The sequence below is a fragment of the Chamaea fasciata genome, unplaced genomic scaffold (assembly GCF_029207755.1).
Source record: "Chamaea fasciata isolate MVZ Bird 193981 ecotype frontalis unplaced genomic scaffold, bChaFas1.0.hap1 SCAF_13, whole genome shotgun sequence".
Taxonomy (NCBI): Eukaryota; Metazoa; Chordata; class Aves; order Passeriformes; family Sylviidae; genus Chamaea; species Chamaea fasciata.
This window is the reverse complement of record NW_027094098.1, coordinates 2,534,527-2,555,981: the sequence shown is the minus strand read 5'-3', so window position 1 is coordinate 2,555,981 and position 21,455 is coordinate 2,534,527. Positions and strand designations below refer to the sequence as shown.

General features: G+C 47.1%; 1 protein-coding gene across 3 annotated transcripts; it reads right to left on the bottom strand.

The window, feature by feature from the left end:
• Nucleotides 1-4,322: 4,322 nt before the first annotated feature.
• Nucleotides 4,323-19,881, bottom strand: CARD19 (caspase recruitment domain family member 19). Of its 3 annotated transcripts, none has more exons than XM_066195362.1 (6): nt 19,724-19,878; nt 14,472-14,614; nt 12,489-12,642; nt 9,118-9,177; nt 7,477-7,548; nt 4,323-6,815 (listed from the first exon to the last, which is right to left on the bottom strand). In XM_066195362.1, the coding sequence occupies exons 1-6, from the start codon at nt 19,740-19,742 to the stop codon at nt 6,703-6,705; spliced, it is 561 nt and encodes a 186-aa protein (XP_066051459.1). In that variant the 5' UTR covers nt 19,743-19,878; the 3' UTR covers nt 4,323-6,702. The 3 variants fall into 3 exon arrangements, with proteins under 3 accessions (XP_066051459.1, XP_066051460.1, XP_066051461.1); XM_066195363.1 differs by lacking the exon at nt 19,724-19,878 and adding an exon at nt 17,266-17,348; XM_066195364.1 differs by lacking the exon at nt 9,118-9,177 and having other exon boundaries at nt 19,724-19,881.
• Nucleotides 19,882-21,455: the final 1,574 nt, after the last annotated feature.

Genomic DNA, 21,455 nt, shown 5'->3' with positions numbered 1-21,455 from the left:
TGACTTTAAGGTTGCTGGGAGTATTGATCTGCTGTCAGGCAAGAAGGCTCCTCAGTTTTACCTGGAGAGGCTGGATCCCAGGCCAGTTCCAGGTCCTGTCCTTGGGCCACAGCAGCCCCTGCAGCTCCAGGCTGAGCCAGAGGGGCTGGAAAGGGCCCGGCAGGAAAGGCCCTGGGGGTGCTGGTGGCAGCAGCTGAACAGCAGCCCAGGTGGGGGAGAAGGACCAGGACACCTTGGCCTGTCCCAGCCCTGGGGTGGCAGCAGGAGCAGGGCAGTGCCCATCCCCTGTGCTGGCACTGCTGAGGCCCCACCTCCAGTCCTGGGCTCACAACAAGAAAGAGCTTGAGCGTGTGGAGTGTGTCCAGAGAGGGGAACGGAGCTGGGAAAGGGGCTCAGCCTGGAGAAAAGGAGGCTCAGGGGGGACCTCCTGGCTCTGCACAACGCCCTGACAGGAGGGGACGGGCTCTGGGAACAGGGACAGGGGGAGAGGGGATGGCTTAGGCTGGGCCAGGGGAGGCTCAGGTTGGACACTGGAGGAGTTGGACAGCACCAGTTCCTGGAGCAGACGGTGTTTCTGATAAGCTCAAGAGGAGCTGTGCATTTCTCAGATCATGGTGCAGCCTGAAAAGGAGCTGGGGGAGGCACCACCACCAGGACCCCACCACCCAGTGCATGCAGAGGTCCTGCCAGAGCCCTTCAGTATTCACAGGTGATCAGCAAAGCTAAACCAGAGACAGAAGCTGGGATGTCCGTAGAGAGAGAAGTAAACTGAAATAAATGAGAGAAGGCACTCCAGGAAGAGCTAAATAACAGCATGGCCACAGCAGGCCTTAGAGCAGTTTCCATCAGAGGCTGGGTTGCATCCAAAGTGCTGCAGGGTGCTGTGTCAGCTGGACCCAGAGTTTCACCCCTCTCCCCACATTAATTATTCCCACCCTGACATTTGAACACATCCAGCAGCAGTGGGAGGGGAGAGGGGGCTGAAGCATGGGCAGAGCTGACCAAATAACTCGAGCTGATGGATAGCAGACAGCTCTTGGGCATGTCAGGAAGCAAACACACTTTGTTGGAAGTATGTCCACAGCAAAGAGACTGACAGGAAAAAAAAAGTGGTATAAAAAGGCTGCAGCTGTGGGCAGGAATTTCTTATTTTCACACTGATCGAATTATTTTCTCTGTATGAAATCAGAGACTCACAGAATCACTGAATCATTTAGGATTGAAGAGATCTCAAAGATCATTGAGTCCAATCTTTGACTGGCTCTGCCTGTAAATGCCCCCCCCATCCTTACTCCTGATGTTCTTAGTCCATGGCTGTGCCAGTGGGAGGGTCACTGCAGTGGACGTGTCATTGCAGGGTAGGTTGTGAACCACAGAATACAATCTTTCCAAAATAATACCTAACCAATAATTACCCAACTTCTAACAGGGTGGTGACAAAACATTACCTGCCCTCCTATTGGATGCTATGGGTTATTTTGAATTCACTTTTCTCTTTCTCCACAGTCTGTTGAAGGTCTGTTTTCATGGTTCATTTTACCCCCTTGGGTTCTCATAAAGAGAACTATTTACTAACCTGGCTGCCTTCCCAAGAGGAGTGGCACAGCTCCCAGCCAGGAACAGAGACTTATCAATGGCTCCTCATCAGGCAAGTCAGGCTTTGTCAGAAAGGGAGATGGCAAAAACTCAGGTTCCTTTTTTGTTCAGCCTCCTTCCTGAGGTTTTCCATTCTTTTCCAGTCTTCCAGCCTAGAAGTTGCCCCACCTCCTTTTTAATGGTACAAGTTTTAACTAGTTGGGAGGTGAGTGGTAAAGATGGTGCCATGCTAGGAAGCACCACACCATGACTACTGAAACACTGCAAAACACTTTCACTGGTGCCAAAACAACTTGAAAATAAATCAGTTTCATCACCACCCAACATTACCACAGATTTCTGGCATGAAGGATGAAAATAATCAAAACTGTTGGGAAGGCCTTATGTTTCAGATTCGTTTTGGACTTGTGGAAGATGTGGAGGGAGACAGCTATGTGTCTTTACCCTGAAATAGGAGTTATTTTTTTCTGTGTCAGAAAACATGATTCACCAGGCATGCCAGGGACAGCATCACTCAGGAAAGAAATGACTGTATCCCCTCAGGCCTCTCCATCCCTTGTAGAGTTTCAAATCCTGGGAACGTGACTTGGGAGCGTGACTGAACTTCACAAACTGTGTGAAGTGCACTAACTGGGGAGCATTGGGAGCAAGCCACAATGGGCCTGCGTGGCTCAGTGTTCTCCTTCATACTCCACAAAAATGTAGCAAAGCAGCCACAATAAATTGACTGTGAGCCAGCTCCAGAGGCACAGGTGAAGCAAAATCCAGCTGCATGCAATCATTATGGATCAGGAATACTTCAGAGGCACAGGCACCCTCTTTCCAACCTCCTCTAGGAGCTTTTGAAATGAATCAGCTCAGAGCCCACAGAGGAAAAATTCCATCAGCCGTCTCGGTTTGTGCTGCTGCAGAGCGTTGGGCAGGGAGCAGCGCTGCCCTCCCGGGGCCAGGCGCGGAGGGCTCCGGACAGCCCCGCAGGGCTGCAGCACCGGGACACCCCCAGGGCAGATAAACGCGGGCCTTCAAAGGAAAGGAAAAAAAAAAAAAGCCACCTGAGTGTGATGAAATATTTTGCTGTGGAAAAGAGAGGATTTGCTGAACACGTCTCGCCTGTGATTTATCCTGGCTTCAGGTGCAGTGGCGCTCTGGCTGCTGGCACCCGCCTTCACCTGGTACCAGTTCATGAAGCACAGACTGAGTCTGAAAGGTTTTTGCTTTACTAGACACAATGTTGTTAAAGATTTATCAACAGCACCCTGGCAGAAAGCTTCTCCTTGTGACCACTGTGCGTAGCAGCCTGTGCTCCAAAATAGAAAGGGCAGCTCAGGATTCACCCAAAATGCTCTTTTATGCCAAAGCAATGGTACTGAATTAACTGGAGCAGTGTTGCCGCATATCTGTCTCATCTCTTGCCTCTGATTTCTTTGCATTTGGCTCTAATAACATCCCTATGAAGTGGGTGAGATGAAGATAGAAAGAAAATTACCCCCTCCCCTGAATTCTGTAGTTTTGTAGTTTCATCAGGCTGTTGTTTCAGTCATAGCCAAACCTTGGTGATGCCCCTGATGCTCTGCTCCTGCCCCTTCAGCTGGCACAAGGCTGCCCCAGCTGAGGCAGAGGGTTGGGGCACTCTGCCCAGCCCAGGCACCAGCACAAGCACAGCCTCCCACTAACACAGCTGCTCCTCTCCCCAGAGGGCCATAAACCAGTGGGAAAGGGGGGAGTGCAGTTCCCACTCATCAGGGAGTCAGTCCACAGAAGGGCACAGGATGAAGAGGATTTCTCCTCCTGAAGAAGTTATCCCAGAGATCCTCCTCCACGACCACCCAGGCCCTGTTCAACAGAATCCAGTGCCAAGCTCTGGGGCTCCTCTTGTCCCCAAAGAGAGTCTTGCAGCAGCAGATGCAATCCTGGCTCTGGGTCAGTGACTCCACCTAAGGTTTCAAGTTGTGTCAGTGGAGATTTAGATTTGATCAGGAAATACCAGGAAATACTTCTTCATGGAAAGGGCTGTCCAGCACTGGCAGAGGCTGCCCAGGGCAATGGTGAAGTCACCACTCCTGGAAGTGTTTAAAAAACATGTGGATGTGGCACTTCAGGACATGGTTTAGTGGTGAACATGGTGGTGGTGCCAGATCAGCCTTAATTATCTTGAGGCCTTTTCCAACCTCAGCAATTCTGTGATCCCATGATTCGCCTGCTACAGCAACAAGTTCCTTTGGTGGGATTCTTAACACTGCTCATAGAGGCACCCAGGCCAGCAGTTCCTCCTCATCCAAAGGAACAGGCCAGTAGCAAAACGGTCTGCATGGTTTTCCTTACGTGAAGTCCCTTTCTGGGTGGTCAAAGTAGCACTTAAAATGAACTGTCTGTCAAAGTCCCTTTACAGCAAGCACCAGTGTACCTCCAAGGCTCCATGGGCAGTGACCCTTGGAACTCCCAAAATGACACAAAATCAAGGATTAACCCAAAGATACCCAGTCTTTGAACTGATGAGTCCTGTTTAACTCCAGATCCCTAAACCAGCAAAGCACAAAAACTGCAGTTTTGAAATCAGGTGAAAATATTAAAAATCCTGGTGCAAATACCCAGAAAAATTTAACCATGAGAGGCCAGAGCCCAGGAGGGGTTGATCAGCAGCCACAGGAAAGCAACAACCAAGAGCAGCTTCTGCAAGGAAGAGCAGTGCATTAAATACAAGGAAAACAGCAGCGTTCTTCTCTCAGATTTTAATTGCCAGCTTCATCCCATTAAAAAAAGAAATACATTAATTTCTACAGAAATTACTACAGGACACAGGCCCTGTGAAGTGCAGCAAACTGATTCTTGGCAGCACAGCCAAGGCATGGCATAGCATGGAGTAGCATCTGCGCACACAGAATGGCAGGGAAAAGCATCCACAACGGCACATTTTGAACAAACATGTTTTCAATTTATTACAGTATGAGAAAAATAACAACAAATGAAAGAAACAAAAGGAATAACTTTGCCTCGGCAAAGGCACTTTTAACTGCAAACTCCATCCAGCAGCTGTAAAGCAGCCCAGTGCATCCCAGAATGAATCATCACTTCATTCCCACTCCAGCTCCTCAGGCACACCATCCTTCACCAAGTCCTTTAAACAGCAGTCTGGCTTTAAACGGAATTGTGCCAATTCTTTACAGGATCTATCACTCTGCTTCCCAGCTCTCTGCACACAGACCATCCCGTCACTCGGCCTGAACCATTCCCATGGCTCAGGCCCTGGCCTCCTTAGCTCCTGTACAATTCCTGCCTGCAGCATGGGAGCCACAGTGTTCACAAGGATGGCCTCCACCCTTGGCATGGAACAACAACCCAGCCAGGACAACTTTCCCTGCACGTTTATCAATGAATACCAGCACAGTCTCAGCACCAAAGGCCGAGCTATTCTTGCCTTGCCAGGGAAAACAGAGTTCTGCAGCTTCATCTGAGACCCTGCTCGATTTATTCCCGAGTCTGTAACACTGTTTGCCCAGAAGGACCTGACTCCCATGCAGGTGCACATGTGCTTCCTCCAGGAGCTGCAAATGGAATTATCACTGTCCATATGTGCTGCATAGATGTGCTTGCAGAGAAGCAAGCTCCTGAAAGAAAAATATTCCAAGACTCTCCCAGCCGATGCACGTGCCAATTTTATAGGCAGCCTGACATTCACTGTTCAAATCAATAACTGGCACTAATGAAGGAACAGATTGTTTTCTGTTCTTTGCTGTTAGGTCCTTTAAGACTAGGGTGAACTAAGACTCACTTTTTCTTTCTCCTTCCAGCTCTAACCCTGGGCATAGCTCATTTTGGATCATTTTTTTCCCTGAGAGACATCCTCATCTCAAGCAACCTCAGGAAGGGAGGAAATATAGCCCTAGCCATAGTAAACTTTCCTGTACCATACTGGGAAAGAATTCTTTCCCCAGTCCTGGCGCAGGTTGCCCAGAGAAGCTGTTGCTGCCCCATCCCTGAAGTGTCCTTCGGAAGCTCTCTAGCAGTTTAGTATCTTTCTTATATTGTGGTGCCCAAACTGCCCCCAGCACTCGAGGTGTGGCCGCCCCAGTGCAGAGCAGAGTGGGACAATCCCATCCCTGGCCCCACTGGCCATGCTGGGCCTCGTGCTCCCAGGAGGGGGATGTCCCCCCTGGCTGCCAGGGCAGCGCTGACTCGTATCCAATTTTCCATCCACCAGGATTCCCAGGTCCCTTTGCTGCTCTCCAGCACCACATTCCCCAGCCTGTCCATCCAGCCAGGGTTGCCCCATCCCAGGTTCAGAATTCAGCACTTTCTCTTGTTGAACTTCACTGGATTGGTGATTGCCTGGTCCTCTAATTTGTCCAGCTCTCTCTGCAGAGCCTCCCTTCACTTCACTGGGAAAGGGAAAGCTAAAAATTAATCTGGAACATTTTCTTGGTAGTCTGAAGTACTTCAGGGCAGACATTGCACTCCCTGGAACACCCCATGGGCTGGGAACCAGCCTGCACCAGCTCCAGAGCACTCAAACCAGGGCCAGCAGCTGAGTGTGCCTGGGAACAAGGCAGGCTGGGATGAGGCACCCACAGGGAATCAGAAGACACAGTGAATACAAGGCACACATAAAGGGAACTGGCCCCCATAAACTTTTCACAGGTGCCAATGCCCACCTGAGCTCAGGCAGTGACTACAAAGGATCTAGACAGACAGTTCTGAGACAGAGATCCATTTCTCAGTAAGGCTTTGAGTGCATGTGTTTAAGTTCTTCTCTTAAATTAATTTTCACAAATGACAGGCCAGAGTTCTTCAAACAGTTGTGATCCTTCATTCCAGTACAGAAAACACATAAGTAAACATGGCTTCAGACCCATGCTCACTTAAGAGATATTTTAAAGCTTGTAATAAAAATATTTTATACAAACGATAAATACTTAAAGCATTTACAAAAATAAACGGTCCGTTCCCATAAAGAAGGACATTTGTAGCTGAAATTCCAAATACATCTGGAGGCAAGGCAATTATTGATGAAGCTAGTTAATAAAATCTTTGGTATGAGTGCAGGACATTTTTATGCACTGTTGGCTTCCTTTGGCCGGTGTACCATACAGACAAGCAAAGAGCTTGTCCTTAATTTCTTGGTATGTCTTCCAAATACAACAAACAAATATTTCTAACATGTCTTCCTATGATAATAGGAGAAAAGCCCAAGATTCTCCTGGCTCTTCCTACGACTTGCGTTTCTAAAACAGAATGATGAGAGGAAAAAGAGAAAGTGAACATAGTTAAGTTGCATTTTAGCTAGGAAGCAGCATCTCCAAAAAATAAAAACCAATTGAAAATAACTCAAACCCATTTCCTTCAATTTGTAGCAATCAACTGCCAAGAGAGGCGAACAAGGAATCTGTTCAGATTCATTGCTGCACGTTCAGACAGCAAGAGGAGATGGGTCACTTAGGAAAGGGGGCAGGTTCACACCTGAGCACAGCACTGGATGGTGTGGAGCAGGTGACTGCCAGGTGACAGCTACACCCAGAGCCAGCAGCACGGGGACAGCTGGAGCTGCTGGGACTCAGCAAATCCAGCCAGCGTCCCCCAGCCCTGGCCACGCTTCCACCAGCTCCCAAGGGGTGTGGGAGCCAGAAGGTTTTGGGTCTTATCTCATGGCTGCTGGGAATGATGACCCACTGCTATAGCAACAGGAGCTCACATGACTACTGTCTTTAAAAAGAGCCCCTATCTGTGCATCCTCTGTAGGCAAAATATCCATTATTTATAGCTCAGCATGTCTCCCGTGCAATTTGTATGGGGAGCTCATTAATGAATGATGACACCTTGACCCACCCTGTGAGATGAGGAGCCCAGCTGGGGGAAGGCAGCAGGAGCAGCCCCTGAGCAGCTCACCTGAGTTACAGCAGTACCAGAACAGGGCCAGTCCTGCAGCCACGCTGAAACACGCCAGGAAGAACACCGGGCCTACAGGAAATGCCAAGGAAACAAACACACTGAGACAGAGCAGGGCAGCAGAAGTTTAGCTCAGTTCATAAATCACCAATTGCTATCAATATGCATAATTAAGCATATTCAAATGAAGCTAACATATTCACAGTTCTGTATGTTCTGTAGCTAATGTACTGTGAAGCACATTTACTAGACTGCAATTATTTTTTACTACAGTTGCTTTGCCACCATTCCCAGTTCCCCTCTGCTCATCTAGCTACACATCCTAACAGTATTTAAGGAAAAGTTTCCAAACCAAGTCTCCTAGAAACTGCCTGTCTGGAATCACACACAGTTTAATGGTGATGGTCAGTACTGATGTTCAATAAAACCTTTCTAATTCATATTTATCCACTGACAAAACTGCATAAAGATTTATATCGGCTTCTTTATTGCCTAATACTCTATTTGTAGTTACAACCTCACTAGAAAGAGAGATACAATTAAACTACACCTCGATTTGTAGATACAATTAAGCTACACCTATCAATTTAAGGACAAATGTACTGCCGCAACAAATTCCTGGAGCTGACTGTGTGGACAAGGACGCTGGAGAAGCAGCAAAGGAGCAAGGATTTGGTTGCTCCTCAGCATGTAACCTCCCAAGAAGGGTGGCCAGTGGCCAAACAATCTCTAGTCTGCAGCCAGCTCAGGAAAAAAAAAAAAAGTAATAAGTAAAAATAAAATAAAATATTACTTCATTTTCTTATTTCCAAGCACTTTCTCTGTTCATCCAGTACTGTTGTGCTGCAGACAGCAACAGCAGTGTGGAAAGTCTGAACAGCAATTTGGTTCAATATTCAGAGAAACACCACCACCATAGCCAAAAATATACATCATGTTAAACAGAGTTTCTGCTACTCATTTCAATTTCCTCTTAGGAAACTGCAAGAAAGGCATAATTCATAGAAGGTGTTTTGAATCTCTCATTATTGTATCTAAATCTCTAAATAAAATACTGAACCTCAATGATACAATCGTTCATTATAAATTGTGAGAACTCCTCATCTTTATTTCAGATCTTCCTTTTCAAAATATCCTACTGCGAAAAAAATATCTGCCCTCTGTAATCTGGCATTGAACAGAGGAAGGTGAAAATAATTAATATGTTTTCCTAAGGAAAATATATTTAAGCTTTTCCTTCCTTTCTGTCATTGTTTTCAAATGATTTGTAGTTAAATTGAGAGCTTAAAAAAAATTTAAAAAATTGAAAGATCAAAAAGTTATTGATGGCCTTATGCAAAATGAATAGACCTTACTGTTCAGGCATTGAAGAAATCACAGGAAACTAAGAGTTTAGCAGCAATAGTGTAAGTAATACCACTGTAAATATTGATTAAACTCTACAGCCTCTTCAATTTCCTGGCACTGGTTTCCTCGACAGAAGCTCAGTATATTTTCCTCCACTAATTCTACTTAACTTGTGACAGTAAAGACACCATAAGCCAAAGTAGTTGTTATATGAAGTACAAATTACATGATATAATAAATTGCATCGTAATCTGCAAAGCCATTCCATCCAGTGACACTGTATGATTTATTTACCCCTGTCATTTAGCATATATTGCTCCTTGTCAGTGTCTATCTCTGTGGGATCTGGGGTCTCTAGAAATAAAAGCAACACATGAAAAGTTAGTACTCAGCTCAAGCAAACAAACAAACATAATCAGCACATGCAAAATGGTGCAAAACAACACATTTCAGAAAAATACCCAATATTGACATTAAGTATTAACCCCTCCAATGGTAAATCATTGCTGGAGTTAAAGCTGGACTGACCAAAAGACAGAGGCACAGAGTCATCTGAATGCAACTACAGATAGCTGCAGCCCCACCTCTGATCTGCTGAAGCACTGACCACATCAGTAACATTACACTTGTTTCCCAAGTTAGGAAAGCAGGAGATAATCCTTCGCAATACCAGCAATTTTCATTGTAATACATACAAACTCTTCGTTAATAGATGCACTAATCCAAAAATACCTCTATAATTTAATGCATCACCATTCTTTGTTCTTGAGCAAATCTCTGGGCATTGATGTATTTAGCAGGTAAAGCTCATAGAAAAAATTTCTTGGTGCAGATTATTTACTGAATGCAAGTCTCAGCTGAAGACATGCCCAGCTTCTTTAAAGCTCTGTAGGTTCTACAGGCTAACATTTGGCATGAGGAATTTTGGCCTCCATCTTTCTGCAAATTCTAGTAGAAAAGGAAGTTGGTTGGCTTAGGACAAGGTGTTCAATAGTTTCCAGTCTGGGCAGAAAACCTTTGCTCCACAGATGTGGAGATGACGCTGTCTGCAGAAGGGGCATGCACAGCTGTCACCAGGCACGGCACAGTAACACTTTCCGTAACACATCACCACTCTGCAGCACTGTTCAACCAAACCTTTCTGTAGTCACAGAATCACAGAATCAGAAAGGTTGGAAAAGACCTCTACGACCACCAAGTCCAACTGCCAAAGGCTTAGGAGGGTTAAAAAAGGAAAAGGGAAAAAGTAAGAGCTCTGAATCTGGCTGTCAATAGGGAAGAATTTAAGACTGATCGCTTTCAACTGCTCTTAGTCTTTTACATGACACCTCTAGGAGAGATGCCTTGAAAACTGCCCTGTCCACCCAGGCAGCGACATGGGAACATCCCTGTCCCCTGCTAAGGATATCCCTCTCCGTGGGAGGACAGGGCACGGCCCTGGAGCAGGACAGAAGCGTCTGGTGCCCTTAGCTGTGAAGCCTGAGAGTCACCGGAGCAGCGAGGATTGCTGCAAAGCCTCCGGTGTGCTCCTGGCAGCCTCACCCAGCCTGCCCCTTGGAGGGAATTCCCCAGGAATTCCAGCGAGGGAATCCTCACACTGCACAGGAGAGCACAGACAGATCTCTGCCACTTCTATCGCGGCGTGGGGCTGATCCGAGCCTTTATCCTTTTAGTTTATGTCAGCATGGAGAGAAATAAAAACATTTTCTGAGTCCCTTGGAAACTCCCGCTTGCTTCAACAGCTCCGAGGCTGCCCACACCGTGTGCCTTACCCCCCCTCTAGTGGGAATGTTTAGACATTACCAGACACTTCACTGGCAATTTACACTCCAGGCAAAGAAATTCTGTTCCAGCACGAATTTTAAAGCTGTCTTAAAAATGAAAAATAAATACTTGAAAGGATTTCCTCTGTTGAAAAAAATCTGTCCTGCATATAGCTGCATGTAATCTATTAGAGAACTCCATCCTGGCCGTGGTTCATCCATGCCCTCATCAATAATTCCTCCAGCTGTTTGGAATGCTGATTGTTTCAGCTCAGGCAGCATTTAGAAGAAAATCCTCATGTCAGGGATTCTCCTTTTTCTTCACATTTACAAATTCTAGTGCCAATTCTGCAAATGCTTTGTGCTGAATTTAACAACTACTGCTAAGAGCATTATAGAATGAATGCATGGTTTGAGTTGGAAGGGACCCTGAGGACCATCCAGCTCCAGCCTCCTGCCGTGGGCAGGGACACCCTCCACTGACCATGGTGCTCAGGACCCCACAGCTCTTGGCCCTAAACACCTTCTGGGCACTTCCAAAGAGTAACACTGGAGTAACGGATTGTGCATGTTAGACGTCTGAAGGACAATGCCTTTAATACTGAAAATGTCCAAGCTCACTTAAATGAGAAGTTACTCCTCATATTGATAAAGGAGCTTTTCCTGAAGCATAGAAGAGTTTGTGGTTTTAGCTTAAAAAGCTGCACAGATGTTTCTTGACCATTCAATCCAGAATGCAGACATTTGTTTTAATTACAGAACTCTAAGAAGCAGCAAGCATATTAACACAATCATCTCAATATTTATTTCTTAGGTTAATAGAAAGAAACTGCCAAGTCTCGGCACACAGTTTTAACTCAGTTCTTTAACTTATCCTTCTGAGGATGGTAACATAAAAGAGTGTACCAAGACAACAGAGAATTCAATGCCTTTTGATGGTTACTGAAGTCAGCAGTTTGCAGCAGCAGCAGCCAAACAGTTTTTGGGTGCCACATGTTTAACATGAAGCCCCTGTAGCACAGGTATTTGCTATGCAGAGTCTGAACGAGACACCCTAACCCTGCCTACTCATGGCTACCTGAGGAAAGCTCGGAGTCACCACGTAGATCATGTGCAAGGATGAGCATGTTTCTGCTCTAAAAGTGAAAACGTCTCACAGACCCTATCCAAGTCTCCTTGCAAAGATGCATGTTCAAAAATGGCTTGTAGAACATGCTGCTGAACATCAAAAAAGCTTCAACTCTTAAACATCACAACAGTTCTGAAATTTTATTCTTAGTGACTACACCAAGACTTCTCAAACTTCTCTTAATTCGTAAAGGCTGTCTGCTAACTCTTAGTCAGTCTGGCAGAAAAACGTGTTTCTTGAGCACTACCCAAGGAAAACTGATAGACCCAAGCCAATTTGATTGAAGAGCCTGTACCCCAAAGTGCACAACTTCTGCAGGATGAACATCAGATCAAAGCATTGCCTTCAAGCTGCTGTGAGGTTCAGTCAGTTGGGATTGGGGCTCCTCTGAAATCCTGAGGCAGGATGAGCCCAGACTTCCCTAGTTCAGAGGGGTTCAGGTATGGATGTGGAATAACTCTACAGCCTCCCTGTGCAGGCAAGAAAATGGTCTTCCACCAGTTTTTTCTGGGTAGATAAAAATTGCTTCTTTGAAAATGAAAGACAAAATGAAGGTAATTACAATTTTACATTACAAAATCCCCTTACAGCTTTTGGAAAACTCAAGTCAGAAGGAATTAAGGTATACCCCAAAAATTATTTAAGTAACTTGTTTATTTATATTATTTACAACCTGTTTTGGTTGTTTAAATGAGCTACACTGCATCTGAAATGAGGTTTTCTAATACACTGGTGAGGAAATCCACAACTCAATCAACTTTAAGTCAACTTACTCAAGATTTTCCTGCTTGGCAGGTCATTAAACAGCTGTTCAGCATTGATTTGCAGAGCCCTGTAAAACTCCTGGCAGTGTCTGTCTCCTTTCTTTTGGAGGTGTTTTAACAGATCTGAGAGTCTGGTATGGAGTGATGCCTTTGGGTTCCTGAACTGTAAGAGAAAAGCATTCATCAGAAAAGAGGTTAAAACAGAAGAGAGATTAAAAGATCAATTTTACATCACTATGCCAGGGAACAAAGTTATGGAGCCTCTTTGATATTTACTAAAAAAATGGGCCAAAAAGGGAAACCTAAAAAGGGCATACAAAGCACAGCACTGAGCTCCACGTGGTCAGCACTGTCTGGTGGAGAGCATATTGTCTCTGCCTCTCCTGCTTTTTTCTGTCCCAACCAAGTGAAAGACACTCTGCATTCGATGTCTTCCCCGCATCCAAGCTGATGCAGTACTTGCTATTCTACAGTTTAATTCTGACAGCTGTAGATAAAATATTTCAGCAAATCTTATAATTTGAAATAAAGTTTGATGCTTTCAAGTTCGCCCTTAGCTGCCTAGTAATGATCCCCAAAAAGGCACTTCATACTGCTTATCCTAGTCCCAATAGTGGAGTGCTCATTATCCCGAGATTTCGTATTTCATTGGGTTTTATTGTTTGCAGCACAATTAACTGCTGTGTACACACTTCATCAGGCACAAATTCCCATTACTCAGGTTGGCAAACAGCTGCAGAGGAAAATACGTTTTTCCTGTAGTGCCAGATGCAATGAGTTTTTGGAGATCTTACAAAGAGAAGGAAAATGCATCCCTAGCCTTACACATCAAACTGATTTCAGTTTATTTGGAAAAAATCCAAAGCCATTCTCAGCAAAGCATCATATTTCATAGCAGCACAGTGGATAACCTTTGGAGCATACTGAGTTAGGAACAATTGCTGCTCGAGGGGGACAGGAATGCCACAGATCTTACACAACACTCCTTATTCTGACAAAATTCCCACAGGGTCTACCAGATACAGCTGAGATTATAAGCTTCCTAAACACTCAACAGAGTTGACACAAACTTGCCGGGACCCATAAAAAAGCAGTTCATTTCCGCCTAAGTGCAGAAGTCACAAATCATGTTTCAGATTCTTTATGGATTTATTTGGAAGCTCTTGAGGGAAGTGGCAAGACTGGCTCAGTACATACGATCTAGGTCTGCTCTACGCCACAAAACACTAATTGTCCCCATGGAGTTTGATTATGGCAGAATTGGACCTATTTTTCCCAATGTTAAAATACTGATACGCCAAAACCCTGCGCAGACATGAAGACAGCAGAGGGCAAGTACAAACTATTATAGGCAGGATTGTGGAAGCTCTTAGCTGACTTTAATTTTGTCGCCATACAAGATTAGGAGCTTTTTCTCTCTAAAAAGAGCTACCCATTTTTAAAAGCTTCGTATCAGGGAGGGCGCCCTTCCTCCACACATGGTGGCACCACTGCAAGATATTATTAACCCCATCCACTCCCCACAGCTCCACACTTACCAGTGGGACTAACACCCCCTCAATTCTCTACCAATACTTAAAATTATTAACTGGTTACCAAAAGTGATTGAGCTAATAGAGATGATTTTGTGGGCAGAGATGGATGCAGCACAGACCAACTGGTGTGCCACTCCACACCACCTCATGTGAGGGGACAGGCACGCCAGGCATGTGGTCATAGGATGCACGACTGTGTGCCCCTGATCATGGCAGAGACTGTGGCATCAAACTGCTGCTCCAGAGAGCCTTCTCTCTCGTGACCACTTGGCACAGGGGACGTGCCAGCCCTGTGACTGCTCCTCATGCATGAGACGCCAGAGATACACGTGGTCAGGACGCAGGAGGGGAGGCAGACGGGCTGCATGTGGCACCAAGAGCTGCGCTGGGAAGAGGACAGCTGGGCTAGTGACCCACAAAAGCTACACAACAGTCACACCAAAACTCCTCAAATTACCTTTTCTGCTTCTTCATTGGTAAGAATTTGGGGATAGACTCTGTTAAGCTGAAGAACAATTTTATCGACCACTTGCTCATTCAGACGGCTGGTGCTTGTAAGGAAATACATGTCATGCTGCAGCCGATGACAATACGACTGATCTAGAGATAAAATAACACAGGACAAAGCACACCAGTTAATTAATAAGCCATTTTTAAATTCCGTAAATTTCATTTTCCCACCAGTGATTAAATAGCTCAAATAAAAATTATCACCACCACCTAATATTAGAAAGCTGAACTATCTGTTAGGGAAACACAACACTGCCGTGTGCTTTCAAAGACCCATCCAACTGAAATTACACAAATCCAAACTTCTGGCTGGTCACTCCTACTGCCTCTCTCTTTCCAAAGGGAGAAGGCTCTAAACCATTTAGAACTCAAGCTCTGATGGATATTTAATCAAATACAGCACTAAAGTCAATGAATCACTGAAGATAATCTCTACCACATATGAAGTCAGATGATGACATTTAAGGCACCTGCAAGATGCTTCTCCCATCCAATGGGATGCTCTGATTCTGCTCTTGGAAATAACAAGGCCCATAAAAAAACTTAATGTACATGACCATAAGGTGCCAGACTGTCTGCAGAAAAAACATCAGGGACACCCTTTCTTAAGTTCTTCCCAATTTGACAGCAGAGTGCTCACAGGGAGTTTGTCAGACACAACTCCTAACCTAGGCAGGGACATGCCAGGATCCTGGACAAACCCTTGCACTCCTGCTCCATATGCCTGGGATGAGGTGTGTGGTCCCTGAAAGCTGTCACTAGCCACTGGCACAACACAAAACAGAACTTTCAGGTCGTACTGGTTGCCAAAAACCCCTTCGTAATTTGTTTCTGCCTAACTATTCTTAGCATAAAAATCCTCATGTTGCTTTCTGTACAAGAAACATCAAACAGGATTTTGTTTGTCACAATCCCCTGCACACATTTCTCCGTGATCTACTTTCACTGCCCTTCTGGATAAAGCCACAGGGCCCTAAGGAGCTGCACTGCCACATCATGTTTATCGCAGTAAATTAATAAATACAGTTGCATTTCAAATTTGTAGGATGAGACCAGCCCTTCCTTACAACACTGCAACACGCAAGCACTCTCATCCACACCTGGGCCCTGGGAGCATAAATGCTGCCAACCACCTTCAGTCAGGCAGGTACACATTCCCAATTAATAACTCCACTAATATTTACATAAGGACTCTGGACACTGTCTCTGACACCACTGTATCTTTATTATGGTCTCATCTTTGGTTCGTTTTCCCCTTAAAAGCCTTCTTAAGTTTATCCAGCAAACAAACAGGATCATCAAGGAGATAAATTTAGATGCAACAGACACAAAACCCAAGGCAGCTCTCTGACATTCTCTGTAAAACACAGAGCTTGCAAACATCCGTTCCAGAAACCTCAATGGTGTCTGCTGTGCAGTGCAAACTTGAGCTGCTACTTCCTGTAAAACTCCTGGGTGACTTTCATAAACAAGATACAGGAAAGCTGGCAACCAAAACCTGGAAGGTTTGGATCTGACGATCAAACCATTTGTACATGTCCATGACAACTCCTTTCAGAAGCATCTCAGGAAAGAGAGGAAAAAGTCTCTGCCAACAAAATGCTAGCTTAACATGAATTTAGTTTTGGCTTTTCCCTTTCAAGAGCCCAAGAAAGGGATGCCAAGGATTTAAGAAGGAAACTGGCCGCAGAGAAATGGTCTGAGATGATCAGATGGCACTGGTTACCAGATGGACCTGCAAGGAGCAACTGGTCTGCTCCTCTGGGCTGAAGGATGACAGAGAGGTGAAAAACAAGACGCCACCCTCCCCTGCTACTCTCACCCACTGCCATGTGCCACTGGAAAGTTACCAGAAGTCAAGAGTCTCTGACAGCAAGTCAAGAGGATCACAGTATCATTTCGGCTGGAAAAGAACTTTACTGAGTCCAACCATCAATCCAGCATCACCATGTTCAGCTCTAAACCATGTCCTGGAGTGCCGCATACACACATTTTTTGAACATTTTGAGAGACGGTGACTCTCCACTGCCCTAGGCAGCCTGAATCAGGCCTGGGCAACCCTTCCAATGAACAAGTTTTCCTTAATGTCCAACCTAAACCTCCCCTGGCGCAACCTGAGGCCATCACCTCTCACCTTGTCGGCCTGGTGCTTGGGAGGAGACTGACACTCACCCGGCTACACCCACCTGTCAGGGAACTGTAGACTACAGTAAGTCATTTTTTACTCGAAATATTTTTCAAAAGAGAAGAGGAAAACGTAGCAAAACTACGGCGAGCAAAATACTACAAAGCATTTGACACTAGAGTGCGACATTAGGTTACACACAGTCCCAGTCCTCCAAGCTCCACGCGACGGCCAGACCACCGGGCCCCGCAGGATAACCCGTGTGCGCCGCGGGCGTGGAGGCACGGTCCCAGCGAGCTGCATGGAGGCTGGGGATAAAGGGCAGATTTCGCCGCCCCACAGCACGCAGCCAGCGTGCCCGGCTGTGAAACGCGGCACCGCCCTGCCCCACCGGCGACACCGGCCGGGGGCTCCGCACGCCCCGGCTGCTGCCCCGAGCCCGGCCCGCCCGCGATCCCCGGCCGCGCTCCGAACCGGGGCTCACCGGGGCCGCTGCGGGGCGCGGGGACTCGGCCACGGCCGCGCCCGGCCCCGGGGGCTCCGGCCGGGCCCGGGAGCGCGGCCGCGCCTCCCCGAGCCGCCGAGGGGCCCCGGCCCCTGCCCGCCCCGCACTCACCGGCCATGGCAGCCCCGGCCCCGCCCGGCCCGCGGGCCGCGGCCTTCGGACTGCGGCCTTCGGCCTTGCTGCCAGCCGGGCCGGGGCGCGCCGGGGCGGGGTGGCCGCAGCTCGGCACCGCCTCCCGGGCACGGAGGCGGCGGGGCAAGCGCGGGGCCGGGGAACGGAGATCGGGGCCGGGAGCGGCCGGGGGACGGAGGTCGGGGCCGGGAGCGGCCGGGGGACGGAGATCGGGGCCGGGAGCGGCCGGGGGAGCCGCGGCGGGCCCCCCTGAGCCCACACCGGGGTTCCCATCGCCTTGAGTTTCGAGATAAAACAGTTCTTCAAATGTGTGTGCTCACCAGGCCGTCCCGTGCAGAAGCATGAATTTACACTTGCAGAGCCAGGAGTTCTTAAACTAATGCATGATTAGTAAAGCCGCGATTTCCTTTTCCAGAAGTAATTACACTGTCCAAAATACCATGTCTACATCTTCACAGCATCCATGTAGAATTTGTATTTTCCTTATGCTGCAGCACAACGCGTGTTTAAGTGCAGCTGGACACGGTAAGGTACGTTGGGCAGGTAGTGACTCAAGCCCAAGGAGCAGGGACAACTCTCATAGAAAAGGTTGCAGTGAAGCATCTAATTAATTGGGATTTTTAACTTCACGGAGGAAAAGGTGCAAGCAAATCCGTGGATGTAAAACGTGCCATTTGCACTAAATTTCATCAACAATAATTAATTAGCAAGGAATGGAAGAGATTATGCCTTGCTGGGGATAAATGCTTCAGAGGACTGAAGCATTGTCAAATGCTGTGACATTCATGGTGCATGTCCATGAGAAGATGAGGATAAAGTCCTGAGCTTATGCTATTTACCCTCTGGAATCCAGATCTTCCTAACAGCATGAAAAATATTTTTTTAAATTATTACTATTATTGCACATGGAGACCTTGATCACGCCTGTATTGTGTGATTTTGGCAACATATTTTAGTAAAGAAACAGGAACCTTGCGAAACGGAACTTGGAAATTTGTAATTCCTTTTGTCATGTATTTTTGAGACTATTTTGGATGGGGCTGAGCTACCTGGCGCAGTGGAAAATGTCCCTGCCCATGGCAGGGGTTTGGAACAAGATGACCTTTAAGATCTCTTCCAACCCAAACCATTCTTGTAGTCTACGATCTGCTTCCATATGTATATTAAAACATTCCGGCAAGAAGAAGCAGTGGGAGAATGCCATGCTGAGGATTTGTTTTTGTGATCCCTTTATACCTCTTTGAATTCATTGCATTTTGTCATCTGCTCAAGTGTTTCCCCGGAAACTTTGAGAAATTTTAAATTTCAATTTTAAACTACTGGAATCTAAACCACTAAACAGAAACCCTGTTCGCCTTACTGTGACACGGGCTGAAATCTCTAATACAAATCCAAGTGTTTTTCAGCCCACAGTGATTCCAAGCACAGCGAGTGAAGTGGAAGCGAAAATCAATCCCTCAGGAATGCTGCGATGTGCCGTGCCACTCTGCCTGCGGATATTTTTGTCCTGCAGACTCAGATAAATACTCAAGGAGCAGAGGTTAAACATATCTCCTCCTCATGCCGGTGGCACGCCAGACCTCTGCAGCAGGATCGCAGTCGGGTTCGCCTCGCACCGGCAGAGCCTCGCGGAGCCGCACGGCCGCAGCACAGCGCTGCCGGCAGGCGAGCAGCGCCCTGCCATGGTGACAGCCACATCCCGTGGTGACAGCCACATCCCGTGACAGCCACACGCAGTCACAGCCGGGTGGGGAAGGCACGGCGAGGGGCGCGGGCAGCGAGGCGAGAAACGCTCCCCTCAAAGCTGTCAGCCCCCGCTTCCCCACGGAGCCCAGGGCCTTCCCAAAACTCCGCTGCATTTCAGAGTTCTCACTCCCAGTTCAGTGGCCTTGCGAAGTGACCTGCACGACAACGTTTTCTTTCCCAGCAGATTGATTTCCTGCTTAGCTAATCTCAAAAGCCAGTACTGTTCCCCCCCGCTAAACCGACCGATTTGTTTATTTGAGAGAATTAGTTGGCTTACTAAATATCACCCTTGTCCTGGCAACATCATCATGTAGTGTTTTGTTCAATCTGTTAACTGTTGAATCACAATACGCTTTGTTATTTTCCCACTGCCCGAGGACTGAATCTCTTTAGCAACAAAACGAATCCAGATATCCCAAGCAGTTCCTCTAATAGTCTTTCTTTGTGCTTAAGAAAATACAATGAAGTATTTCTGAAAAGCTCAGATTGCGCACTAGGCTCCCTTCAGCAAGTTTTAGTCACTAATATACAAAAACAAGCTCTAAGAAGGGGGGGAAAATGTGAAGGCAGTGACGGGCTGGACACTCCCGTCAGAGCCACTGCCCCTCTGGCTCTGAACTCGTGTTCCCACAGATTTGCGCCTTTCAGACCGTTGTTTTGCCCAAATTCCTGGTTACAAATATGCACTTACAGCTTCTGTAGAGCATCATCCATGTGTTTCGGGGGGGTGTGTGCCGCGCCCGGCACACGTCCCGCGCGGGGCGGCCGCGGTGCAATCCTCCTTGCCGGGATAAGCAGAGGTCAGGGGAACTTGGAGAAGCGAAAGTAAACGGGGAGGGAGCGAGTGCGGCTGTGACAGCCCGCAGAGCCCCGCCGGCTGCTGCTCCTCTCTGCGCCTGCGAGTCGGCAGCAATTTGCTGGTGGTTTTTGGTACGATTACTTTGTTGGTCAGAAGGAGATGAAGAAAAAAAAGTTATTTGACCCCAAAGTCTAAAGCAGAAGCTGTGCTGCAAATTCCCGGCTCTTTATTCCCAACCAGTTGAGCCAAACAGTGAAAGGGGAACAGAACTGACTTGGATGAAATCATTTACCCCCAGAGGGTGCTGGCAGTGCCCAGGCTCCCCAGGGTTTGGTCATGTCCCCGGGGCTGCCAGAGCTCCAGGAGGGTTTGGACAGCACTCCAGGGATGCCCAGGGTGGGATTGTTGGGGGGTCTGGGCAGGGACAGGGGTTGGGCTCCATGATCCCTCAGGGTCTATTTCAGCACAGGATATTCTATGATGGCCTGGAATATCCACAGGTCTGTGAAACCCTGGTCAGTTTTAATTTCCTGGTGAATTACACACCCTTGATGCTGCTCTATGGTACCCTATCCTTGGAAATTTTAACAGCATTAGTAAAACAAGATGATAATGCAGATAATGGAAAAATTGTGTATCTCTTGTTCCTGGCACAAGGGAAGAATGGGCATGTAGAATGGGTCCGTGTATACTGATCACAAACAGGCCTGGCAAATATTGCAGAGATTCTGGAGAATGAACAGCAGGCTTCACAGACATGTTGTTCAATACTGCTCTTGGCTCCTTATCTTATCCCTTGTAAAGCACAAATCAAATTGTATACATGTGGAAAAAATATTCAACTAATTATTAAAAAACCCGAACAATTGAATTCTTTGAAGACAGGAAACAAATAAAGCTGTCAGAGCATCCTCCCCTTAAAATAGGTAGGTAAATAAAGTGTTGACAGATTTGGCAAACTGACATTCTGCAGAGCTGTGGGAAGGGAACAAAGCCACTTTGGGTACGTGTCCTCACATGGAAGTCATCCCTGTGCCAGCTCCAGGCCTCATCTGAGCCCCAGAGCCAGGAATGATGGGGAGGATGGTGTGCAGCCAGCATGGAACCCACAGCCTGTGTGAAGTAAAGGACAGTACTGGGCACGGGTTAGAAGCCACCGCAGACTCCAGCTCATAGACACAATTGTCTTGGGCTGTAATATGTAATAAAAAATGTGCATTCTATTTGCCATCTATTGAAACCACTTGGGGAGGTGTTTATCTCTGGTATAACCCATTCCTCATAACTCCAGGGGAGAGGGGGCATGTGCCTTCTGTTAATGGGCAGCTGTTAAACCAGGTGGGGCAAAGTTCCTTATCCCTTCCAGGACCCATTCTCCCTCCAGGGGGATAGCTTCTGTTAATGAGCCGTTAAGGCTCACCACGTGGCTGATACAATTCTGTGATCCCATTGGGAGAGGCTTCACCCAGGGGGAGGGGCCCAGCATCCCTACCTGGATAAAACCTGGGATTCAGAAAACCAGCACAGCCTGGGTGCACTGGATTCCCAGAGGAAGACTGGACCCATCTACAGGATCATCTCTGCTCCAACAGAACCACATCTGTCACTCCAGGAGGACTTAATT

Coding starts and splice junctions, on each gene's coding strand:
- CARD19 (XM_066195362.1), bottom strand. Junction 12,643..14,471: donor CCAATGAAGAAGCAGAAAAG/GTAATTTGAGGA, acceptor TTTCTCTTACAG/TTCAGGAACCCAAAGGCATC. Junction 6,816..7,476: donor CTGGTACTGCTGTAACTCAG/GTGAGCTGCTCA, acceptor ATTCTGTTTTAG/AAACGCAAGTCGTAGGAAGA.